Source organism: Lagopus muta, chromosome 6 (assembly GCF_023343835.1).
Source record: "Lagopus muta isolate bLagMut1 chromosome 6, bLagMut1 primary, whole genome shotgun sequence".
NCBI classification, from domain to species: Eukaryota; Metazoa; Chordata; class Aves; order Galliformes; family Phasianidae; genus Lagopus; species Lagopus muta.
Window position 1 is genome coordinate 34,908,251 of NC_064438.1, and position 26,443 is coordinate 34,934,693.

Genomic DNA, 26,443 nt, shown 5'->3' on the forward strand with positions numbered 1-26,443 from the left:
AGTAACATTTCTAGCATTAAGTGTTTTTTTTCTTTTCTTTTCTTTTTTTTTGTTTTTCTTTTGCAGTATCATTAAGTACTTCTTGTTGTTTCTTTTTCTTTAAAAGCACAGCTGTATTTACTAAACCAAGTATGTTTTATTTCCTCCTGAAGTCATTTAAAAGTGTTTTGTCTACAGCCAACCAGGACACTAAAGGAGTGTTTAAAGATAGAAGCAGCAAAATAAAAACAAGTGCAAAAACAAATTATCATATTACAGTAAACATCTAACTACTTCTAGAATGCGAACTTAACATTTTAAACATCTGTTAGTTACTTATATGTTGAAATATATGCAAAAATAGTTAGTCAAATTGAAGTCTTAGGCCCATGACAATCATCTCAACACAGTGGGTAGTTCTGAAAATTAATGAGAATGATAATACTGTAAAGACTGTTCCAGAGTTTGCCCAAATTCATTATCTAAGACTCTTGTTAAGAACATCTCAAAGAATTTTAACCAGGAAAATATATTAATGCTTCAAAAGCATTTTTCAAAACGGTGATTTATAAAAGTATAATGGAATTATATATGCAAGAACTGTAGTTAGAAAGACAAATAATACAGGAGCAGCACATTATGAGGGAGTATTTTCCAATAGCTGAGGTACTTGCCTTTGATTTTGTCCATAGATGTCAAGCTTTCTTTATTGATTTATATTTTGGAATGGAGAAAATGAAAAAGTGAAGGCAACTTAACAAAATATATATCTGTGACTTCTTGTTAGTTACTTAATGAGGCCCAGAACTGCTAAAAAGCTCAGTAAAGTAATTAATAATTTTTGAACTGGTGTAAACGTCTTTTAGACAATCGAAAAGCACTTTTAGGAGGAAGGGTGATGAGACACATCTTTAGATTTCTCTTCAGAATGTTAAGAATTTCCTGTTGCCTGTTTCCTGATGGGATTGACGCAGCTGTGTATCATATGGAATGAAAGAGGAACTGAGTGCCTGACTTTGTTTTATGCAAGTTCTTTATTTAAGAAGATGTATGTGTTGATTTTGCCTGTTTCTTTTTTAGACTTCCCTCATATGAATGCTGTACACAGAATTATCCAAGTGGGAGCTAATTATAATTAATTTATCTATTTTCCAAGGGATTATTAATAACTGAAGTACATTAGTTAAGAATGCTTCTCTTTCTTTTTCTCTCTTTCTCTCTCTCTCTTTTGTTTCTTTCTTTTCTCTTTCTCTTTCTTTCTCTCTCTCTTTTGTTTCTTTCTTTTCTCTTTCTCTCTTTCTCTTTCTCTTTCTCTCTTTTTCTCTTTCTTTCTTCCTCTTTCTTTTCTTTCCCTCTCTCTCTCTCTTCCTTTCCTCCTTCAATTGAAAAGAGAGCAGAGTGCTTAGAAGATTACTATATCATTTCCATTTGTGTTTTCAGAAGTTACTGATATATATAGGAGTGTGTATGAGTATATGAGTATGCATGTGTAGTGACTGGAAAACTGATCACTGTACAAAATTGCACTTCTGGTCTTAAGCTTTGATCCTCTCAACCTGCCAATCTGCTTTAAAGCATTTGACCATTTCCCTGTTCTTTCTGTTCTGTGACTTTTTGGCTAATGTCATCTTTCTGCTGCCTTTGAACACTTTGATCACTTTAGCGTATTCTTCAGAGGATCTTTCGTGGGAGTTCTACAATATGTTGTCTCTCAGCCACCCCCATTTTTTCCCTCATTCTACTCTTAATCTTTGCATAATTTCATGTGGTAGCACAATTAAAGTATGATCTCTTTACAGATGATTCACATGGCATTTCTATCTCAGCGGAAATTCTGTCTGACTTCTCTCTTCTCCTTCTTTATTTCCTAGCTTAGACTCATATAGACAAAATGCATCTAGAGTTCTTTCCAAACATTTCATCAACTTTTTGGGATAACATTTTCTCTTGGGAGAGGCTTGTAGTTTGACAGTCTCACGGGTACACACCTCTTCATCTTAGCTTAGCAACAATTAAAAAGGTAAATGAAATATTTGAAATTAGTAGGAAAGAAACAAACAAACAAAAAAGACACTGAAAACATAAACACTGACATAATTATGTCAGTCTATGAATCATGCCAGTCTATGAATCTAAAATCTGCTGATCAAGCAATTTTTCAAAGATTTGTAATTTCAGTTCACATATAATCGCTTAATTTCTGCCAGTTTAGAGACATAAGTGATCAGTTATTTTCCTAAATATGCAAGCTTGCATACTAGCAGTGTGACAAATAAATCTGTAGTGGTGGCATGTGAGTCACTGAATAAACTCTTACAAGTGGAAGAAAATTCATGGAGATGGGCAAAGGTGATGTGCCTATGAAACTGGGGGAATAATGAAATCAAAATCCTGTGCAACTTCAAACATCTTTCAGAATCTTCTTGATATTAAATATTATCCCTCCGTATGTGACATATATAAAAGAACCTCAACGGAGAGTGTTGGACTCTGGCTCTGACTCTGGACAGACACAGGTCAGTATGTGTGTAAATTAACTATACAAGCAAGTGTTCGAATTCAGATTCTACTGTTGTATAAGCTTGTGTCTACTAGAAAGGCTTAAGATTTACTGAGATAGCAGGGGTCGTAAACCTGGCTCCTTGCAAGTTCTTCTGGCTTGAAATAATTATTCTCATGTTGATTTGTTTAAGGAAGAGGAGAGAAAAATGATTGTAGAATGCTGTTCATCAGAATGCATCCATACCTGACTGTAAAATGAAGATCTGATAAGCAGGTCTTGAATCAGGAGGAGAGATTTTGGAGGGTTCCAAGAGGGAAAATCAGAATTTGGTTGGATATTTCCTAGGATATCAATAGAGAAAACTGCTGGTGTTCTAGCAGGAGATTCCAATCGCTATTTAGATTTCTGAATGAGCTAGGTAAAGCTCTAAATCCTGGAAAAATGTTTGGGAAGGAGTGTAAGAAGAAGCTTGATTTAATCTACAGCATATTTGAAAGAGGAGAAAGAAGGCTGATTTACTTCCAGATTTGAATGTATATCAGTCTTAAACAGGGTCTAAAGTTACTTTGTGATATTGCAAGATTCTTAGGCTCTAGCTTCTGTCCAATCCCAGAGTCACAGAATGGTTGAAGTTGACTGGAGCTCTTGAGAGTATCTGGTCCCACTCCTTCTCAGGCTGACTCAGCCAGAGCAGGTTCTGCAGGACTACGACTGGCCAGATTTTGAATATCTTCAAGGAGAAGGATTCTACATTCTTCTTGACCAACTTGTAGTGTTTGACCACTTCAAGGCAAAAAAGGTTTTCCCAATGTTTAAATGGAGTTTCTTGTCTTTGCACGTGGTCAATCTTCATCTGTGATTAAGTTTATTGTCTGTGATACTGAATATCATGATTCAGGTATTGCATTTTGAGTACAAGTGATAAAAATTCACCTGCAGTAAAAAGTGAAAATGTGCATCTTGGGCAAAAAGATTGAATCTTATTCTGTTAAATTGCTGGGGATCATCGTGCATACTAAGACTATGGCTATGGCACAGTCCACACAGTAATGAGCGTATTCTGGAAAGGAGAAATCCCACGAAGTTACTAATCAACAGTATTGTTTTATACCCAATCTTAACCAAAACTGTCCTGGGAACTGCAGAATTCTGTTACGCCTCTTACACTTAACATTGTAGACAGATTTAATAAGAAATGGAAGTGTGTTGCAGACATTCGTAGGTTCAGGCTGAAATAAGTGTGTACATTTAAAAAAAAATGTTCATAAGCTATTCCCCGAGCACAGTAGATCTCCTGGCATTTGAGAAACATTTTTATAGTTAGTACATATGTATCTCTAGGCATTCTGGAAGAAACCAAAGAAGTCAGTTCTGTATTGCAGCTGATAGGTAATTTGATGTGAATTAGAATTTTTTCAGAGGTGCATTGTATCTTGATAAAGGAGAAGCTGGAAATGGACAGTTAAAAAAATAAATGTTTTACTTCCATGAGAAATACATGTAAGAGAAAACTGCAAATAACTTCAAAAATCTCATGAAAGTTCCAGTTAGTGATGTTTGAGTTAGCTGCGTTTGATGTGTCTCGCAGAGATATACCTCAAGATGCTTGAAAAATGGAAAAAATATGGATTAAATATTAAAATTTCCCTTCATGGTGCAAGAGTGTTTTACATCACATTGGGAGTATAGAAATACACTAAATGAAGTGGAGTGGATGAATAATTTTTAAGAACTACTTCAGAACATTTAAAAAGAGCTTTAGTGAACATACAGTAGCTCAAAGCCTGATTTTTCAACCAGCGTTACAGTTGATGTTGATTCCTTTTATTGACGTGGACTCAGAGTTATTACAAAAGAATAAATCCTTGTTCTCTGGGAGAAGCAAATTCCTGAGAAAATGCTTGCTGCTCAGATGGACAACATAGAATCTCAGGCATGTGTAAGGGGGCATTTTGCTCTTTTGGAAAAAAGATTTTGGTAGCTGCAGAGTTGAAGGACTATTACTCATGTAATAAGGTTGTGTTTTGTTCTGCAGTCATGAATTTGCTGTTCACCATGAAACATGTCATAATGCCTGCTTGCATGTCCTGTGGTTGTTTCTTTCACTAGAGTTGAAGCAGCGCACTGTTGTGTGGAAGGGCTGAAAAGAAAATTGTTGGGGCAAACTGACTTTTATGAATAAGGAAATGCTTTCATGAAGGAGAGGAAATGTTTACTAAGGGACTGAACTTTATTTGGGAAGAAGAGGATCCCAAAAGGAATTCTTGAATAGAAGAGTTTCATTCAGCTAAGTATAACAGGGTATTATGAGTTTTCTAGTGTTGTCAAACCTTTTCTAAAAGGACCAGATCACAGGTACTGCGAATCTATTACTCTAACCTGAAGGCTGCGTTGAGAGTGAAAAGGGAAGGTCCTTCAGTTCGCAGAAGAGAAGAAAACGTGTTTATCAGTGGGATGGTATTTTGTCTGAAAAGACTTTTAGCTTCCGGTTGGAATTATTCAGGTCTCTGTATCATGTAGACAATTTTCAGTTCTTCTCATGATCCCATGAGCAAAATACACCCATTATGTTAGGATGGCTATGTGCATCTCTCATTATGTGGCAAGACAGAACCAGATAAATAGTCCAGTGTGGTGATCTACCTATTACTGTTTTTGTTCTTAAGGAACCTGAGACAAGGGCAAGGCTATATGCCTGTTAAATGATTTGATGAACTTGATTGCTGTTCAGATATGGCTACTCTAAGCTTTCTTGTTTATGAAGGTAAAGGCAGGAGATAGGACAGGATTTAATACATTTTGTCATAAAAGTTTCATTTGTAAAGAAATGGAAACAAGTATATTTAAAGTTTTGTATGTTTCTTCATCAAAGCAGTTGGATGGAATAAGGTGCCGGTGACTGATTCGAGATTACTCTAGGAAGCAGTAACAACAGAATGGAAGTGTAAGACCAGGTCTTGAATGCTCAGTAGCATCTAGTAGTTGGTGGCTTATAGACAACATTTTTCACTTTATAAGGTAAAATATACTGTAATCAAAATCTGTAATAAGTACCTTTAAAAAGAAAGTTGGTATCTTTCATGATTTTTATGAGTTCAAGCTTTTAATTGCTTTTAATTTGGCAGAAAAATCCTGAACTCTCTTACAGGTCTGCATTATCAATCCAACTCCCTGTTTGTAAGTGGAAGTACGCAATGTAGTGCAATGTGCAATATTGTAGTATTTTTATTTCATTTGCAAAATTTTAAAAATGGTTTCATAACAGGCTGAATTTAAATGATTATGCAGTCCCATGCATTTAAATACCTGATCTGAACAGATATTTCCATTCTTTCATTCTTTCTTTCATTTTTTTTCATTCCCTTAGTCAAATATTAGTGGTACTGAAGTCAATATTTCCCTTGACTTCAACATGATCTATATGATAACTGTTGAGTCACAGCCTGGACCACTGATTGAGTACCTGGAGAAAGGACCTGGTCAGCTCTGGGAACACAGGTGAACAAAGGAGTTGACTTAGTTTAATGATAATTTTTTTTTTTTTTTTTTTTTTTTATTTGCTGTGAGTTGTTGATCTCTGCACTTCCTATTAGAAACTATCAGGTGGTAGCTGCAGAAATTGGCACAGGGCCTATTAAACTGGGACCTTCTTTAACAGTATAATAAATATTTTTTAAAAAATTTGATATATATTCAGAAAATACTGAAAATCTTTTATAATATTTAAAATGTGGAAGCTATCAAAATGTAGAAAACTTATTCTGCAGGAAACAGTATATTCATTATTCAAGTGGAATTGCACAAAATACTTCATTGCACACTAATCAGATATTGTAAAAGTGCCTTGTAACAATACCTGAGATGCACCTCTCTTAGTGAGATTATTTTAACATCAGATATTGACAGATACGCTTGTAATAGTGTTTGAGATTATGTCAAACTTGAAATTTATCGTCTCTGGAGAGCTCTTAAAAACTTTTTTTTTTTAATTAACAAACTTTATTAGCATAAAGCAATGGACTCTGGGAGATGAAATTTGGCTGTTTCATTAAGAGAAAAATCTCAACTTTGCTTAGGGCCTGCAGCTATAAACCCGCAGAACTTTAAATTCTTTATATTGAGTTTTTACTTCTGTGGTATGATTTCAAAGAAGGAATTGTTGCTGTACGTTTCTCTACACTGGATTTTCAAAGTAACTTTTTAGTGTCATCACCAACTTCTTTGATCATTACTTCATGGCTATTTTTCTTTTCTGATACTTGCAAGGTATTAATTACTTTTATTTATTTGTATTGTTATTGAGATATATATCTTTTCTGTGTAGAGATAGCAAAACACTTATTGCTCAAGTGAATGTAATGCTGAGAGGACGTACAGTTAACTTTTGCTAAACTAATATTGTGTGTATAGAACCAATCCAGAAAAGTAGTAAGGAACTTTCTGAAATAGTTGAAAATATAAATTTATCACTCATGATAAAAGTGAATCTAAAAGAAAGAGTTCACTGGTTGCCTCTTTATAGGGTAGAATGGTTGAATTTGTCAAGCAGATGAGATTCTATGTTTAAGAAAGCATGTCCATAATATTTGTAGACAAATCCTGTAAGTTGTCTTTTGCTTAGTAGAAAGGTTCTCATTTCTCAAAAAATTTGCCACTCAGATATGTTTTCACACATCCAGATTTCGTAGTTAAGACTAAATAAGTTATGGTGGGTAAATAAGTATGTATCTTATATATACTAAAGATCCATGTATCAATAATTGTGTTACTTGTGTAAGAGATACAGCTATTAACAATAGCAAAGAAAAGTAGCAGTAAGTCCTTCACAAATAATTCCCTTTCCAGGGAGCACAAAACTTCTCTGAGAGTGTGACTCTGTGAGCAAGGAAGAGATGCTGAGTGGAATGTACTGTGATGGAGCCATCAGCATTTACACTTTTTTTTTTTTTTTTTTTAATGGAAGGGTTCTCGTTTCTGTTGCGGTAATGACTTTACTACTGTATGCTGTAAAAGAATTTGGCAGATATGTATTATATTGATAAGTTAATGTAAATCCAGCCCCAAATGATTTTTTTGAGAGCTTTGCTGTGCAGCAGAAGTACACTAAAGCTTCTAAAAGCTTTTAGTGGAAAATTCTAGCCTAAACATTAGAGGAAGAAACTTCAGGTTGTCTGTTGATGGGCAACATTCTCTCATGTAGTAATAAATAGATTGCTGCAGTTAAGTCAGTTAATTTATCTGAACTGAATTGAACTGATTAAAAGGATGGAAATAATTAAATAGATTAAAAAACAAAACAAAACAAAACAAAACAACAACAACAACAACAAAAAAAACGTTAATATTATAACTATTATCCTGGAAATTGAAATTAATTCCTGGAATATTTTCATTACTTCTCAGTAATAGTATCTAAAAATCTAGTGGCAGTACTAATGTAAATGAGGTCAAATATTCATAGTGTCAGAGGAGTTTGTATATATTCAAATAAATAATTGGAGTAGCATTAGGGAAGGCCAACTTCCCAAAATACTGGGAATTCTTACAAACCAAAGAGTTTGATGGAGAATTTGTGCAACTCTTAACTAATCTTGCACAGTGGTCAAAATCCAAGCCTATCCGGAGTGATTTGATTTGATCCATTGATATTAAAATATTTAAGAGAGCAGCAGTAGTAGCATTCCTTCACTTAAAGTGGACTCAGTGTTAACAAAAATGTCAAAATGATTGAAATTTGTGTTTCCCAGGCTTTCGTATCCCACTGGCAGGATAGGAGTGGATTAATCATGAGCTCTCTTCTCTCTGATAGAAAGTCCTCAGAAAAAGTAGTTGTAAACCATGTATCATTTTTTGCCATTAGTTGCATCCAAACAATTGCACTGGTGTTAATGAACTTGCAGAGTGTGATTGAAAATAGAAATCGGCCCTCTGCCATTGAAACTTAATATATATTCTAAAAATGTTTTCTAGGAAAAATAAATTAGTTCTACCAATAATTTAAGGAGAAGGTATGAGATGCTTAGCTTTAGGTTACAGTCTTGATAGGGTGAACACTTTGCCTCAAAGTTTGATTGTTTGATTAATACAATGGTGTTAATTTTCAGTTTATCAGTGAGAAACCCCCAAGAAGTGAAATTGGGAAAAAAAAAAAAAAGAAAAAGAAAAAGAAAAAGATTAATTGCTGCTCATAATTAAACACATTGAATTAAAAAAAAAAATAGTATTGATATTTATTTTATTTTAATGCTGGACTCCTGGGAGACAAGATTAATTGAAAGAACAAAGAGAAGCAAGTCCAGAAGGCTGGATAATGTATTGCTTTCAATTTCACTTGCTTGTATAAACAAGGCAAATGCTGAAGTTGCTCAAGAAATTGAAGTTGGGTCTGCAGATATGTTTAAGTGAAAATTTTTAATTCTAGTAAGTGATATTAAAATTACTAAGTTAAGACTTACAGTGCTTTAAAGCAAACAAATATATTGAACAATATTTAAAGTTGCAGCCAAAGTCATTCAGAACCTGAAGTTTCATTTTCAGATATGATTTATGTACACAAACTTTAATCTCAGTGAAAAACACAAAGATGTGTAAGTACTTAAGGTTTGTTTTGAAAAATGGGACTTAGGTTTTCAAATCAATATGGTTTTTTAATTTGTCGTCCATTAGCAATAAAATGTCACTTACTTTGTGTTTTTCTTCAAGGAAAATGTTGGTAACACAGGAGGACCTCATGCAATTTTCATAAGAAGTTGACTTGAATTCTTTCTTCTGCCAGAGTGGGATACTTTTGAAAGAACCAGTCAATTCTTTATAGATTAGAAGACTCCTATTCAAGTAAATAGCAAAGGATACCAGTATGTTGCATCTTTACATTTAGAACCTAATAAAACTATGTGCAATGTTCAGTTACTATCCATTCAATTTTAAGAGTGGTTCTGTGCTATGATGTGTTTTTAGGTTTAATAATGTTCAGCACGCACTAGTTCTCACTGAGTGTGCTGATGCTACAAAAACAGTCATATTTCTGTTCCTTTTGTAGAAGGTAGCCTTTTAAAGGTGACGTAGCCTTTTAAATTAATACTGAAGTACAGGCATTCTTCTTAATAAAAGATTTTCACTATCAATTGCACATTAAATGAACATGTGCCACTCTGTGGCACCATATAGTGTGCCAGGACATGAAGTTATCCTGTGAGTAGAGCATTCATTTAATATTTATTTAAATTTGAAAAAAGTGAAACTATACAAACTGTGGAATGAATACATAGCTCAGTGAGTTTTACATAATGTAGAAAAAACAGGCCAAGGGTATAATACTGTGTTAAATATTTTCTTCAATTTAAGGAATTTTTACACCTCTAATTATCTTGTAAAGGAGATCTCTTTTATCCTCTTTATCTTAGTTTAGAGACAAACAGGCAGAGATGTCTTAGAATATTTACATTACCATCTAGCCTTTTCTTTTTATTACTTTGGGAACATTGTGCAAGTTTAGTTTTGCTGGCTGTGTGGCTAGGGAAGTTATAAATGCCTCCCCAGAAAGCTGGCTGTCCTCCGAGCCAATTGAGACATTCTGTTCTGCCAGTTCCTAGGGCCAGGGAACCACTGCTGGCAAGTGCACCTGGCATTTCTCATGGATGTTCCCTACTGCGTTCAGGCCATGCCGTGTTCACTCTACATACTTGAGATTAATGTGTAGCAAACAAGAGAGAAAAAGAATTTCTGCCAAGCAGTACGGTATCAAAAGATCTGTGTGAAAGCTACATTAAAGATTACTGAAGAGATGACTTTTCTTCCACCATGATAAAAGTACGACAATAATAATAATTGAATTTGACTTTGTAATGTACCTTGGAGCATGACCAGTCCAGGCCACCTTCAGAGCTCACAGGAATCAATCAGTGGAAAGACTCCCAGGGACTTCAGGTGATTTTAGATCACATTTGTAGTCTAACTTTCTTAAAAACTCTCCTTCAGCAGTAGCTTTAATGTGTTTAATAGCATTAATTAGGCTCGAGCAATGAGAAAATCAATAAATTTTATTTTGATCCTTGATAAATTATCAAGGATCAGAATTTCTGAAGTTTAGAACAGTACCTTTAGTACTTGTCATATTATGGACGTAGGAAAATTGTTAAAAAAAGAAAAAAAAAAAAAAAAAAAAAGTGGACTATTACATGGGCTAGCAGGTAAACTTGAGGGAATTTCTAAAAAAAGCAGTCTGTCCAAGGCTTCATGTTGTACAATTCATTCAGGTATAAAATTATTTTCAAAAGATTTTGAAAAAAATAGCTTCCACTGACTAAAACATTTTCATACTTTTGAAGTTTTACTTTTCATTATAAAAAAAGAAAATCACAGAATCACAGAAACACCAAGGTTGGAAAAGACCTACAAGATCATCCAGTCCAAGCGTCCACCTATTACCAACAGTTCTCACTAAACCGTATCCCTCAACAAACATCCCTTGAACACCTCCAGGGTCGATGACTCCACCACCTCCCTGAGCAACACATTCCAGTGCCTGCCCACTCTTTCAGAGAAGTAGTATTTCCTAACGTCCAGCCTAAATCTCCCCTGGCGCTGCTTGAAACCATTCCCTTTAGTCCCATTGGATTATTCAAATCCTGAAGTATCAAGCTGATCATAAGTTATTCACATTTGAACTGTCCAGTAGTGCCATCAGTGATATGTGTGAATTTCTCAAAGAGTGTCCAGCCTACTTCACATGTTTAACTAAATCCTTCAGTGCTGTATCTGGGGCTCTCAGGCCTCTGTCAGTAGGTTTTCCCCTCTTTCTGCAGAGCGCAAAGGCATGCATTACCATGAGCGCTGTGCATACAACTAGGAAAAATTTTCATTATGAATCTCCTAACTGAGGTTACATGAGGCTTTATTGCTCTGTCATTACCCTCTTTGTCCCTTCATCGTTTCTTTTGATTTGCATGGAAGATATAAGAATTCCCATACACCTTTTTATTAATCAGGGTCACTTTTCTATTTTATTCTCCTTGATGTGAAAGCTTGTGCTTATATTTGACTTGATTTCAGTAGATAGAGCCAGATGATTAATTAGTGTTAAGTACTGTGGCACCATAGGATCCAATGGAGTGCTGTCATTTTGCACAAGCAATGTATGTACCGATGCAATGAAAAATCATTCCCTTGTTTTCCTACTTATTCTGTTATTTCCCTCTCCATTTTAAAACATCATTCACTGTAAGTTTTTATGAATTAAAAGTGGAAACTTTACTCAATGTAGGTAGTTGAGTCAAAATTTTATATACTATCTTAATGCCAGTCACCAAACTGAGTCTGTGCTGGTAGGATGCTCAGATCCTCTTAGAAGGTTGCCATTTTTATTTAGGATGTCTGATATTTTTTCATCACTTGGGAATTACCATAGGTGAAATCATATAGTGAGACTATAATTTAGTTTCAATGAAAGCTAGGTCATACTGTGAATTCTATAATTCCAATCTGTATGTAGATTCTAGAAGACTGACATGTGTGCAAGTGTAATTGTGAGCCTTAGAAAACATTGGATTTCTATTGCTGTCATCTGATAAATATTTGGGATGTAGTAAGGTGTAGATGGAGTAAATTATACCAATGCACAGTATGTCTTGAACCCATTGTTTCCATTTCTTTTCTTTGTTATCCTTTGTAAACGATTGTGATGCACTTTAGAAAGCCAGTTTTCAACTTCTATAGCCTTTGGCTAACAGCAGAATTCTCACAAAAATCTCCTTAAGTTAGGAGTATTGGCCAAAAGAACAGCAACAAATCCTGAATAAGAATGTTTCATTGTTAACACTAGTTATTAAAAATGTTGTTATTTGATAGTAAAGTAAAAATGGTTATTTCCAAAAGGCTCTATGGTGTTGAGATGTATTTTTGAGCTCTTTGGATTGCAATTTGCAGAAATTTTGGTGAAGAAAATCCACCAACTCTCTTCTCTCAATATGTAAACTATATATATAGATATTAGATTCACTCATGTTAATCAGAGCATCTTAATCAGTACTTTTTATTTCTTTGCTTTTGAAGAGTGAGATAGCTTTGCTGAAACTTTGAGAAAGACTGTTGTCTTCTTCAAGGTGAGATAAGGTGGATCATAAATATATTTTCTTTCTTTCTTAAGAAAAATTCCAGCACTTCCTAGTGGGATGAGGAGTAGGGGGGAATGTATGCCGTGCTTTCAAAGTGTCAGTGATGCCTCTGTATTTTGCAAGATGACTTGCAAGCTGGCCTAGGGTAGCTATCAGTAGACACAGAAAGATGTAGCTGGTAAACAGACTGTTTTCTCTTTTTTATGATGAAGCAAAGTTAAAATATATATATATATGTACACAAAATGAGTTTGAAACTGAGAATCACTTAGAGAATGGACTGCAAGTGCTTTAATTAAAAGACAAGCATGATCTGTTTTGTAAAAATATATGAAAACGAGGAGACATAAAGGCGAATGTTAAATTGCAAAGTACATACGCATAACGTATTTATGAGCATTTTTGGAAGATATGTGGAAAAATGTAAAAGTTAACGAAAAAGTGTGGTCAAATAGAAGTGCTGAAATGTGAAAGCTACATTTATTCAAAAATAACAAATATTACATTTAGATGACGAGTAAAAACCATGTTAGTTATAGAATTAACAAGGTTGTCTTCATCATAGTTGGATTTTGGGGAGGAAATGAGATGTAACTTTTGCTTCCTTTTGTCTTCTCACATAAGCCGCTGCCCAGAGGCTATGCCCTAGGCACACCATAGCCTAGAGCTTGATTAGCCTTTGGGTACTACTGGATTGTAAATGATAGCTAAAATATTAATACAAAAAGAAAACAAACAGATGAATGACTTGGTATAAATTGAGGGCTAATTCATATAGAATGAGTTTTTTCAATTTAGAGCTACAAGGAGAGTTGACTGGTTTGGCAGAAATTTTGCTAGGAAGTGGTTTTGGTTTACAGCTCTGGTAGTTGCAGGGAATTGGAACCGGGCGTTCCTTGAAATGCAAATTTTTTTTGCCAGGGGGTTTTGAACTAGGCCAGGCGGCTTAGGTAGTCATTGGCATTTCCCACCCTTTTTGTGGAATTCTGTAATTAAGGGCCCATCAGTCTGGAGTGCCTGATCCGGGAAACAGAAAGCTCTTTCTTAAGTGGAAATATGCTTTCTCTGACTCAGATCTACCCTCTGCATCTCATTCCGTGTTGTCTGGAGTGTCAAGTTTAGTTAATTGTATATTCCTGGTGAGTAAAAAAAACTGGAAAAACTCTTCTTTTTGGTTTACTTTTTTGTATTTTCTGAAGCTTTTTTTTTTTTTTCTTGGACTCTAAGAAGCCCTTGCAAAAACTGAATCAGTAACTTGAAAAATGTGAGTTATTATTGACTGGCAGGATTGATTTCAGCATAAACAATTGGATTGGTCTGAAAGGAAGATCTGGCTCACAGAAATGAAATTTCTGTTTTTTTCTTTTTCCTGTGTATGCATTTGATTGAGCTTTACCTCACTTAAAATAATGAAGAACTGCATGTTAAATTTTCTACGATGTCATGAATTATAATACTGAATCCAGTGCCATTAAACTGTAGTTTTTTTTGTTTCTTGTCAGCTACAACAATTTCAGCAGAGCACAGTCCGTGTGAAAGTAAAAATAAAATTCAGGGAGTAGCATCAAGGACTTCTGAGCTCAGGAAACTGAGTTTGGCAGTGCTAATTTGTATTAAAGTTGTTGTTGCATGACAGCAGGAAAAAGATTTAATGCTTGCCACCTGAATCAAGCCATGGAACATTGGTTTCTATAACTGCCATGAATTTGAATCAAGGCCAATATCTCTAAATTTGAAATAAACTGATACTCTGTCTTGAAAGAAGATACAGACCACTTATGTTACCGAAGGTATTTAGATAATGTATTTCAATTTAATTTTTAGCAGTATATATCTTTCAAAGTTTTAGGTGCCTTAGCACTAGCCTTTTTTGCCTCGTCTGTATTCCAGCAAATGTGCAGCCTTTCAGTCTTTTATTTATCAATGCCCAGTCTCAAGCTGGTACTGATTTGCACAAGACCACAGATCCTGATTTTACTGCTATCACTGCATAGCCACTTCCCTTAATCTGAAACTTGTTTTTCTCTTTTATAAAACTGCATTAACAGGGGAAATCAGATTTCAAGCCAGGTGATCACACTCTGAAGTTTTAAAGGTGTCAAATACAAAGCTTTGTACCTTGAGCCTAATGTAACAATGTTGCCTTTACAATGCCATCGTGTTGCCACCTTTCTTTCTGAAGGATCCCCAGATTCTTTACAACCAAGGAAGACCAAGTGTAGGATTTCTTGGCTTCTTTTCAGAAACAGGTGTGAGTTAGAAAACTGGCTTTGAATCTCCGTGTAACCATTGCACATTTAACCACTGAAATTATTTAGCACTGAACAATTTGAATATTTACACAGTATCTGTAAACAGAACTTAAATGAAACAGACCCTTTAATTGCTAAATGTAAATTAAATTTTGAATATTCTTCCATGGCTGAATGCACATGGTGGTTTGAAGTTTCAGGATTGGAGGTCTGAAGACTGAACCCAGCTGCTTTATTCCTGCCTGTACCCTGTTACCAGCAGTTTCTGTTTTTCATTGGGTACAGAAGGTCCAGATAATTGATACATTACATTGGAATAACTTAATCCACCATTGTAATTCAGCAGTCTAGGTTGCAATCTAGCAGCTGTTTCATAGCACGTAAGAGCAATGCACAAAGATTTTGTAATGGAAGGGAAAAAGGTATGGTATGTATCTGAAAGTGCATGGGAAACTTGGAGAGGTAGAAGGCAGCTATTCCGCTAAAATTATTTGATGTCTTTGTTGTCATATAACATACTTTCTTGGGTTGCCTTTCATGTCTCTGATGGAGCCCTGAGGATATACTCCATTTCAGCCCTGTTTTTAACCTCTTGCTATGCTCAAAGACACAGCCTCCTTGGTGAGGAGGATGGGATTCTCTTCAGAGCCTATCAGTGCTGCTCCTTAATCGGCTGGAGTGGTGCTGACATGATAACAAGAGGTGCTAGTCTAACCCCAGGTTGTGCCCGCTTGGAAAGCTATAGAGAGGCTGGAAATATAACCCAGATCTGTGGCATGGTAATATAGAGCAGAGCATTACCTTTAGGCAAGCAGGCCTAGCTACAGTCCATAGTTGAAATTTAAAATGATTTTAAAAAAATGCATTCAATTTGAAATGCCCCAAGGTTCCTATCATTTTGTGAAGCTGTATCTCTTTCAAAATATTATGAGCAACATTGAATTTTTGCTTATGGTGGATATGCTATAAGAATGAAGAATGATAAACTGTAGGGGTGACTAGTTGTGGAGGAATGTAAAGGAAAACTCACATTGTTGAGAGTTATTGCTGTTGTTGACGCGGCTACACAGCATTAGAGCAGAGGACAACTGTTATTATTGAGTTCATACCAAAGAACTCATGAAATGAAAACACATAGTTCATAATTTATGCATTTTTTTAAAAGTGTGTAGGAGGTAAACTTCCTTTTTGACATTGTCTTTCTGCTGAGCATGAAAGCTGTTCTGCAGTATTTGCTGTAGTTATACTCCTATATTTGTCTGGCAGTCTCTTCGTGCTTGCTCTCTTTTGTGTATAGTGCTAGTGCATTCTCAATTGTAACACAATCACATATAGTATAATCTTATCAAAATATTGTACACAAAATTATCACTAAGTTTCATGGTATAGTGTTTTCTAGTATCAAATTGCTGTGAAATAAGCTGTATTTATATATCAAGGTGAAATAAGCTTGTTAAGCATGTTAAGAAAATATGTCTTAATTTTTTTGTTGTTTTGTTGTGGTTTTTTTTCCTTCATAGCAGCTCCAAATCAATTGCTAGGATGCATGCAGAAACACTACTCTGTTTACCTTCCTCTACTCAGTAATTCTGCCTGCATATGATAATCTTGCGTTATTTTCACATTTAAAACCCCTGCTTTCAGCCTGTTTCTCTGAAGTATTTTAACATGCTTTCCTTCAAAAGCAGTCCCACTTTTTCCCCTTTCATACTTCAGTGCTCTTTAATAAGCAATATGGCACAGCGTTCATGGTGGACAACGGGCTAATATTGTGCTTTCAATAGATGCTGTTGCTGCTTTCTTAAAGTAAAGAGTTCTCTTCAAAAATCTATTATCATAAAGCATCTGATTGTCTTTCCTGGGATAATTTAATTTATTTTGTCATGTCAGAGGGAAGAAAGAGTAATTAAAAGGGCGCTTTTCTTGACTGCCAGTGCCACAAGCTCAACCTGGAATTTGAAAGTCTAGCTGTGTTCTTTCTGGTTCATGAATCACCAACAATGAGGGCTCCACAGCTGGAACTCTGCTTCCCATTCTGCTGATGCATGAGCCAGAAGAGGATTCAGTGTGCTCTGCCATAGCCAGTCTGATTCTTTAAAAGAGCAGTAAAGAGCAGCAAAATATTTATTCCTATTAATTTTTTTTTAATTTTGATTGCTCTCAGATAATGTTATGTAAGATAGTATAGTTTTTAAAGAAATCTGTCAATATTTCTCCTTTCAAGTGGTAGTAACAGTTACATCTCTTCCTGTCATCAGCACTTCTGGAGAAATGATTTAAATTAATAGCTAGACTTTGCTAGACAGTTAAAAACCCACCGAGATCCTTTCTCTCCTCTCCACAGCACAAGATTTGAGTCCCTGTTCCAACTTACACATGGGAAGCCAATGCTGTCCCAAGTCCACCTTCTGGCAGTGCCTGCTCCAGAAGTATTTGTGCAGAAAAGACAATAGAAAATAGGCCTCTCCTGTTTCACTTTCTGTGGGAAAAAAATTGTTCACTGTGACCACTCAACCTTCCAGTTTCTCTATCTTAATGCGTTTCTATCCAGTGAAGTTGCTTGTAGTTTCTTCACAAGAAACATTTGTTTAAGCTACAGGATTTTTAATATTGCACCCAAATAATATAGGTGTTGAAATAACCAACAAAACAAGGAAACAAAATGAAAACTCCTCCCAGGAAAATGCTGCAGGTTTTTGAGAACAACATGGCATTTGCCTACTTGAAACAAGACATGTTGTAGGCATGGGGTATGTTAAAGGTAGTAAGTCTGCAGGAAATAGACAGTGCTTGTGTCTATTGTAGGTGGTAAGGAAACATCCTTGTATTCTGCATATTATTTTATTGTATCTATACACACACTTTCATTCAGTCTTAACTGCATTGTTGTGACTGATATCTTAGTCCAGTAACTATATCCAATAACAACCTCAACAGGAAAGTGTCTATAAATCTGTACTTAGAGAATTTATGCAGAAGTGCATATATGTTGTTTTGGTACTAACAATTGAGATAGTAGTTAGAACTTTGTAATGCAAACAGACAAAAAATGCATAACTAAACATATGTATTATATATTTTTTACTTTTTTTACTGATAACAATTGACTCTCTCAGGTCCAATGCAATTTATTTTTTTTTTTTTTAAGGCTGAGTTTAACATTCTAGCTACATAGCCAGTTTTTTTAAACAAATATCATTTTTAAAAGTATTTGCTAAGTGTGTTCTCATTCTCTTGCAAATATGGCAATACTCTTTTCTGTCTCTCCCAGACTGAACATTTTCTGAATCTCAAAATGGCAAGATCCAGCCTTTGGCTTATTAAAGCTCTTCTGTACTTGAATATGCCAGTTCTAAAGCTCAATGTCTTGAAGCTCTTTAGGGCCGGACTTGAAGTTTTTAACACCATTGGAAATTAAGAAGTTATGTTTCAAGATGTTTATTTGTTTACTTAATTATTGCAGGTAGAATTATCCAAAATATATTTCCAGTAAAATGTCTTGAAACTTTCCAGTATTTTCAAATTAGTTTTTTGACATGCCTGCTGTAAGTGAGGTGGCAGTGAGGTAGAATGCTAGTACTATAGTATGTAATTATATAAAGGTTTTGTTAAACTATAGTATGTAATTATATAAAGGTTTTGTTAATTATAATTTCATCAATTATTTTGGGATAACTCCAAAGCTTTGCTCCTTTCAAGAGGAGTTCATGCCCCGTTTCTGAATCATTTTTTGGTGATTCTTCTTAGTAATTTTACCTTATTATTTCTTCCCTTTATATCTTATAACTTTGAGGTAGCCCAAATAGTAAAGCTAGATTGATATTCTGCAAAGAGTACTATTTCATGCAGTGAGAATTCAGCATGTTTGCAGAAACTAAAGCTGTCTTATGAAGTATTTCTTCTGTTGACAATTCTCCTTTTTTCTGTGGTTAATATTTTTTCCCCCTTGCTTAGATGGGAGTGATGATACACACACTGCAGCATAACACAAAGCTTGGTAACTGTGTGGAATTCTTGCCTTGCCCAGACTGTAGTGTGGAAATACAGGTCTTTGGGGTAGGTAAGATTTCATTTTCATGGGGTGCAGAACTGCATGTGGGAGGCATTTATGTTTTATACCTTGGCCAAATAGTGGACTTCTCTGTGATGCAAGCTATTAAGTTGGAGAGGCTTTGCTGTGTGGCTGCCCTGCAGTGCTGAAAGTAAGTTATGAATGCCGTACTGTTTGAGAGCAGAAAGGTTTGCCTGGAAGAGAGTGGTGTGCCTGGGCCCCCTCCTATTGAGAAGATGCCAGTCAGAAATGAAAACGTCTTTCATGAAACTATAGCGAACTTCCCTGTGATACAGTTCAATAATACAAGGAATTTTTAGTAAAAACCTGTAAAAATAAGTATAATATCTTAGAAGTTCCAAAGAGGTACTTGGCTTATAAGGGTCTATTTTAAGAGGTCATTGCAAAAAATATGTATGGTTATGACACATGGTTTTAGAAGTGACAGGATTGAGGGTTTAAGCCATTCCTCCCCCCACTCCTTCCCTTTGAGTTCTCCAGTTTCTTTTGCCTTTTGGTTACAACTACAAAAGATGTCTTCTGAGAAAAATGCTTTCTGCATGACATCAGAATAAAAGAATGTTCCACACTATTCAGCATGCTTAAAAGTATTGGTTCACTGAAATAACATTACATTTAAAATGAATACTGAACAGAAGGGCAGTTAAGGGAGAAAACAGAACAGATCATGTTTTTGCTAACTTTTATCTTCAAGAAACTGATTTATTGGACTTTTCTTTAAAATAACAAGGCTATATTGCATGGAGCTCAGTAAAATAAAGAGAAGCCCTGTTTTGTTGTAATAGAATGCATGTAGCCATAGTAAATCTGAATCATTTGGAATCACAACATAAAATTGCATACATATAAGAGCTAAGGCATTATGGAGAGGAAAAAGCTGTAAGAAATGCATTCTGTTTTTTTTTTTTTTTAATATTTTTGGGCTTTGTCAGTTGTTACATTTTATTTTGTCTGACTTCAATTTATTTTCCTTTTAGTATTAATAACAAAAGTTAATTATTCACACAGTTCATGCATTTATAAAAATATTTATTTTTCTTGAGCAACAACAAATGCATTATTGCTTGGACAGTAGACTTTACATTATTCTTATTTACATAAACTTTGTTTTTCACTGGCACCTGTAATAGGCAAAGAAAGAATTGGAAGAAAGTTAAAAATAATGAAAAGAAAAAGGTAACTTCTAAGCAAACGTCTAAACAATGTGTATATAATAAATGGTAGTGATACAAATAATTATTTTGAATTAAGAATCATATTGGTTACGAATGTAGGGATCTCATTGGCCAGAATCTGAAAATGTTAATTACTGCTAGCAGGGTTAATGGGTGCCCATTACAGATCAGTGGATCTCTTTTCTTGCAGGGGAGAACAGGAGGCTTAAGGTGCACTTCAGTTCATTGGTTAGAAGAACCAGACAGGTTATGGAACCAGATAGTAAATGACTTCATATTAAACCACTGCTGCATGGCTATGAGACTTTGTCTGGCTTTTTAGGACAGAACAAAAATCCATGCCATGGCTGTGAGAGTGTATGGTAGCAGAAGCTAAAATCTGTTTCTTAAAATAAGCTGCACCTCTCTGACCTCTGCATGTTTTGGGTAGGAGCCTGGCTGAGCTGTGGAGAGGTGGACCCAGGTGTCCAGCAGCCTGAGTAATGATGGGGCAACCCCAAAGAAAGGGGGTTCAGAAATGCACATTTCCATGTGGCTAGATCTATGCAGTAAGTATTTGTTAGAAGAGCATATGTGTTGTGATAAATCTTGTGGAAAAAGGGAGGAGTAAGAGAGAAAAAACTGCATGATAAGGACTGCTACAGTATTGCCAACTCTCATCTAATTATGAGTTCATGACATTATGTTTTACTTAAAACCCCCTGGCTTCGTGTGTTTGTACATCCCTTTTAGGCTATCTTTCATAAGGCTGAGAATCATAAAGGCTCAAAACAAAAAGGTTTGCACCTTGAAATTTATTGTTATTTTTACTAATGTAATATTGTTATTATGCAGTTTGTGAGGTTTTTATTGCTGCAGTTGTCAGCCCTTCTACACTGGATATTATGTAGTGAACCTGCACAATATCTCACACGAGATGAGCCAACACTCATTTTTGCAGGTTGCAGTCTGAGAAGCTTCACAGTGCATGGGAAGCAGAATAGAGGAAGGGGACATTCTATCCTCTGCAGCAAATCACACATGCACAGCAGAATATTTAGGATAGAAGAGTTTCACTGCCTGTTTTCTTTTTACAATCATGTATGAATAATGAATCTACATTTCTTGTTGGTTTGTTTGGAGAGATACCAAGAATGAACTTGAGGTTAAAAAAAAAAAATAAAAATAGCAGTAATAAATAAATTTACATTATTACTTTAAACTTAGCATTTTGGAAATAAATAGTGAAGTGGGGAGTATTGCACCATCAGGCAGACAGCAGGTGGGCCAAGCAGCAGGAGGGAAACGATAGTTTCTACACCTGCTTTGCACACTTAAAAAAAAAAAAAAAAAAAAAAGGAGGAAGAAAACTTAGCAATTTCTGCATGACACCTAATTTTATTCTGCTATTTCATTCCTATGTTTTCTTAGGTCATCTTAAATACCTGGGATGACATAATGTATAAATATATATATATAGATATATATATTTAATTTATCACTACAGTCCCTTTAGTATAGTTTGGTGCTAATATATTAACCCTACTTTTTTATGATATAGTTTTTGTTCCATATGTAAAATGGGAATAGTAGTAGTAGACTAAGTGCAGTAAGAGGCCAGTATCAATTCATGGCTTATCTGCAAACATAATTTATAGGTTATGGCTCAGTTACTTTAGAGATGGGGTCAGTAGGGAAAAAACAACAACAGAAAAAAAGCATTAGTTTCCTTTTGCTCTCTTCCTTCTTTCTCTGCTGGTTCAGTAACCCTGAACTTCAATGAAGAGTTCACTATCTGGTCTAATTCCATCTGGACTGCAAACAGCTGCTAGCATCAGAAAGCATATAAAATATTGGAGTGACATATTGGCTAAGACTGGCCCTAATTTTTTTGGTGCAACTAGTATTAGAGTGGGCAACAGCATCTGAGTTCTTGGCTGGGTGAGTTGTGCACTAGTATCACCTGTTAACTTGTAAAAACAGGAGTGCCCAATGAAGTCGTTATTAGGACTATTGTGCTGAGCAAGTGTTGCAAATCAGCCAGATGGTACCAGTTGGTAGGGTTCTAAGTTGTTGGTTCCTAGAGCTGTTTTCAGAGAGATGGTTTGTCTGAAAAATGCATTTAGCATTGAAGTGTTTCTGGATTCTAGTTTTTGGGCTGCTACAATTCATTTCAAGTAACTTTAGGTAAGTCCCTACCCTCCTCCATCCTTTTTTTCTTTTGCCCATTCCCATTTCATTTTTGTGAAATCTTGCCTCATTGCCTAACACAGATTGTACAAACGTTACTTGATGTGCAGTCCTTTGACCTTGTAAATTGTCTTAAAACATGCTACTGTAGTTTGTCTTATTACACTGAAATGATTTCTCACAATTTCTCTGCTACAGAATATAGCACGTAAAGGGATTCTTAATTTGATGTTAGCACTGAGATGTATGGAGTGAAGGATATTGAATAAATTAGGAAGGGATGAGAATTCACTATCTAGTTTGTCTCCTGGTGACTGTGATTGAGAAAAGTCTATTTCTTCTTTCCCAAGGTGGATGATATTTAAGATATCAATAAAACCTTTTTGAAATTTAAGCAGTTCATGCTATTTGATAAAATAATCTTAATGTGAGGAATTTTGCAGCATAAGGCTCTAATCCTTTAAATCAACGTTCAGACTATAATTACAGTATGAGAAGTCAAATTTAAAAACAAAACCACAAATCAAAAATCTTCACAAAATTAAGCAGCATGATTAGTGATAAGAAAAGCAGGATTGAGTAATATGTGGTAGGAATTATTTCCTTGCTGTATTCATGAAATAACTTCTTTTTTTTTGTCAGTGGTAATTTCTATGTTAAAATTTTTACCTTTATTCAGGACCTTACATCCTTGTATTTGTTTATGGCTCTTTAAAAGCAATACAGGTGCTGCTTTTCTATTCAGTATTCTCATCATGAAAGGGGTGACAGACGGCTGAAGAACTTACTATAGCTGCAGATAGCCCTCAGTTGTCTGAGTGTGGTAATACTCTTTCCTTAGGAGACTTGTCTATTTCTTATTAGGGAAGTACAGAAACCTTTGGCTGACTATAAACCACAATTGACTTGAAATGAGAATTGTTTGATTGAATAGATAAGCTAGGTTCTGTATTCTTCAAATGGGAACTCCCATAGTTTATCTTCCAAACACGTGGACCATGCATTACACACTCATTCAATGCGTGCATATTGGTGGAAGAGCCTGTTCTGCCCACAAAAATGTGGGTGTAGTTTAAGGCCTTTGCCCTATCACTGTTAGTTTACTGTATGTAAAAGATTGCTCCCAAAGGAGAGTAAAGGAAAGTCTTGTTTTGAAATACAAAAGTTGGGGAAGTGGTTTATTTTTTCTAGATTATTTTTCCTCAAAGAATAATATATAATTGAATAGTTACAAAACTTTTGTTGCAGAATGTACAGTAGTGTGGGTAGAAGAGATGGATTACTGAAGAGAAGCTTCTAGGTTATTTGGTGCCTTTGCACTTCAGCAGGAAGAAATTTCCCTTTCCTTCTACTATAGACTTTTTTTGCAAACTGACAATCACTGTGCTTCAGAGTGAAGAAGGTGTTGCTGCCTTGGTTTCAGCTATTAATTGCCTGTGAAGTTTGAATCACTGAGCTAGCAGAAGATGAAGTCCTGTTTCTTCGCAGGTCAGTTGCAGTGCTGGTAGTCACAATGAAAGCTTCTGTAACCTGGTCTGTGTAAGCAGACAGCTCTCACATGAGTTGGAAAAACAGGAAGTACTTTCATGCTTATTTATCTCTTTTAAGAGAGATCTGAACAAGTCAGTACTCTTGTGGTTCTGTTTATAGGTGCAAGTTCTGTAACTATCTATAAATAAGATTGTCATATGCTATTGCACCTAAATATCAATTTGAGCATCTTGTTCCATAAATAAATATTTTTTTAGAACTTGTCTCATAACCTACACACATACACCTTCAATCTGTATTTTTCTTCTAGCTGTGGAATGTCAGTGATCTCTACCTTTTTGTAGAAGTACGTATATGTATTTTTGTTGGCATTGTTTTAGCTGTTAAATTCAGTTTGTATACTACAAAAAAAAAAAAAAAAAAAAAAACCTTAGTATTTTTAACACAGTACAGTACATATTTTTTAATGTATTCTAAATTTCTTTGGAAAAACAGTCCTAGTTCTAAGGTTGTGAATAATCAATGTATAGACCACTAGCCACTGCAGAGCCGCAAAGCTATTTGTTTAGATGATTCTGTTCTTGGTTTTGTAGTACATCATCTTTGTAAATTCATCTGATAACTGGAAATCCTTGTGCAGTGTAGGTGCAGGGACTGATAATAAAGCTTTTTGTGTTTTTGTAACCAAGGCATCTGAGGAAAGATGGAGAAAGTAATTGCTTCTCTTTGGATTGCCATCAAAATACATGAGTCTAGCTGAAAGTGTGTGGTGTGCTAACACACTATCTGTGCTGTGCACTGAGGACTAAATGCTTTCTATATCACACAGTAGTAATGACAAGTAATTGGGGAGCTCTGCAGGATACAGAGAAAGTTCTAATTTGTATCTGCTAAAGACTGATGAAAAGACACATCGTTTCTTGCTTTCCTTTGATGCTGTGACCATGCCTGGTTTCCTTTGCCAGCACCATAGGTTTTCTGCTTACCGTAGGTCTGTAAAGCTACCCTTCTAAAAAGAAGGTTGCTCTTGATTCCTTTTTCTACAGCTTTCCCTTCCTTCTGGCTTTCAGCTCTATTTGTCTTTTGCCGATGCTGACAAATGCTGTTGTGGATACTGGGCTGCACTGGCTTGTTTGGTGGCAAGTACCATAGGATGATATCTTATACCCATAAGTATTGATGGAGGAGTGCTGAGGGATGGAAGAGGAAGTGCTTTTTCTCCATAATAACTTGTCAAACCCATCTTTATAGTATAGCATTATAGACATTTGTTGGTTGTATTAGTAGTAGCCTTCAAGCAAGAACAAAAGAAAAAAAAGCAACAACTTAGGCTTGCATTAGCTGTAAGTCAGTGAATAATTTCACTGACTACAGTGTGCTGCTCACCTACTTAAATATTAAGTGCTCTTCCAGGTTGGAGTCTATTAATAAACTTGCAATTTCGGTGTGTGTAGTTTGAGTATACAGAATACCCACGTAGTGAATTATTCCTCTGTGTTTGGTAAAACTGAATAGTATTTTTGTATCTGTCTGCTATACTCTTTTTATAACATGTTAATGACGTTCATCTTGTCTGTCTGTAGCATTTTTAATGTGCCCATCACCAAGGTATCTGCCTGTCTCTTTTGCAAAATAAATGCCTCTGAAGAGGAGATAGGAATGGTAATACATGTATAATTTTTTAAAGTTATTACTGAAAAATAGTACCTTTCTTTCCTCGTATACCTCCCCCTCCCTCCTATATTTATTTTTTCCTAGTGACAAAATCTGCAGCAGAGAGCACCGAGCAACAAGTTTATCAATTTGAGCAGGCCAACTGCGCAACTAAATGTATGTGAAACTTAACAAATCCCTTGGGGAAGCTGACTGTAAGAATTTCCTAGTCTGTGTCGAGTTACTGAGGTGCGACATGTTGGATTGAACTTAATGCCTTAGGCAAGCACAGTCAAATAGAGAGAGTTTAAGATTTTGCTGTGTCCATGAAGGGATCTGCTGGTAGTTGTCTAAATTAAGCTTTCAGAACAGAATATAACACTATCATGAGCTTTTTCTCTTGAATATTTTGGCAGGTTATTCTGGTTTATAAGAAATCCAAGTAGGATTTCCTTTGTGTAAGCCTCATCACAGATGAAAAAATATTGAAGGGTTATTCCTCTTACTAGAAACAGCAAAATGCTGGAACAGAAATTTTCCATTGCACTATGCTTTTTAAGTTGTAGCATGCATGCAAGGATCTGCCCCTTACATGGGAGCTGGCTACTGTGATGTGGTAACTGCTGCTTAGAATGCAGGCACTGCACACCTGCCGTGGTTTTTTTCACCACATCCTTTATTCTTGCTTGAGTTTTGCTGGGGGAAAACTGATCCTGGTGTTTTGGCCTTAGTGACCTCTCTGACTCTGTAGAAGCACTGAAGAAGTCAGCAGCTTCTGAAAGAGTCATGCTACAGGGGCTAAATGAGGTCTTCCTATGGTTATGTAGATGTGAGAAGGCTGAGGGTCACCATGAAGTGAGGGAGAAGAGTCGCTGAAGTTGTTGCTATGTCTAGGACCTGGATAGAGGGGCTGGCTTTGAGCTGCTGTAGTCACAGCCCACAGGAGTGACAAAGCAGAGGGGTTCCTCTTCAGCTCATCAGAAAAGGCTGAAATCTTAGATTTGTTTGTGTGGGCTGGTCTTGTTCTCTGCCCTTGT

The 26,443-nt window shown here is 35.6% G+C and overlaps 1 protein-coding gene across 6 annotated transcripts in view; it reads left to right on the forward strand.

Moving 5' to 3' along the window:
• Window positions 1–26,443, forward strand: part of NPAS3 (neuronal PAS domain protein 3) — a 598,518-nt gene that overhangs the window by 13,524 nt on the left and 558,551 nt on the right. Inside the window, exon 1 of one of the 6 annotated variants that reach the window (XM_048949918.1) lies at window positions 21,997–22,259. The exons of the other annotated variants lie outside the window; for them this stretch is intronic. Coding sequence (XP_048805875.1) covers window positions 22,189–22,259 — 71 coding nt within the window. The 5' untranslated portion in view covers window positions 21,997–22,188. Of the gene's footprint in view, window positions 1–21,996; window positions 22,260–26,443 lie in introns of those variants that run through there. 6 annotated transcript variants of the gene reach the window in all.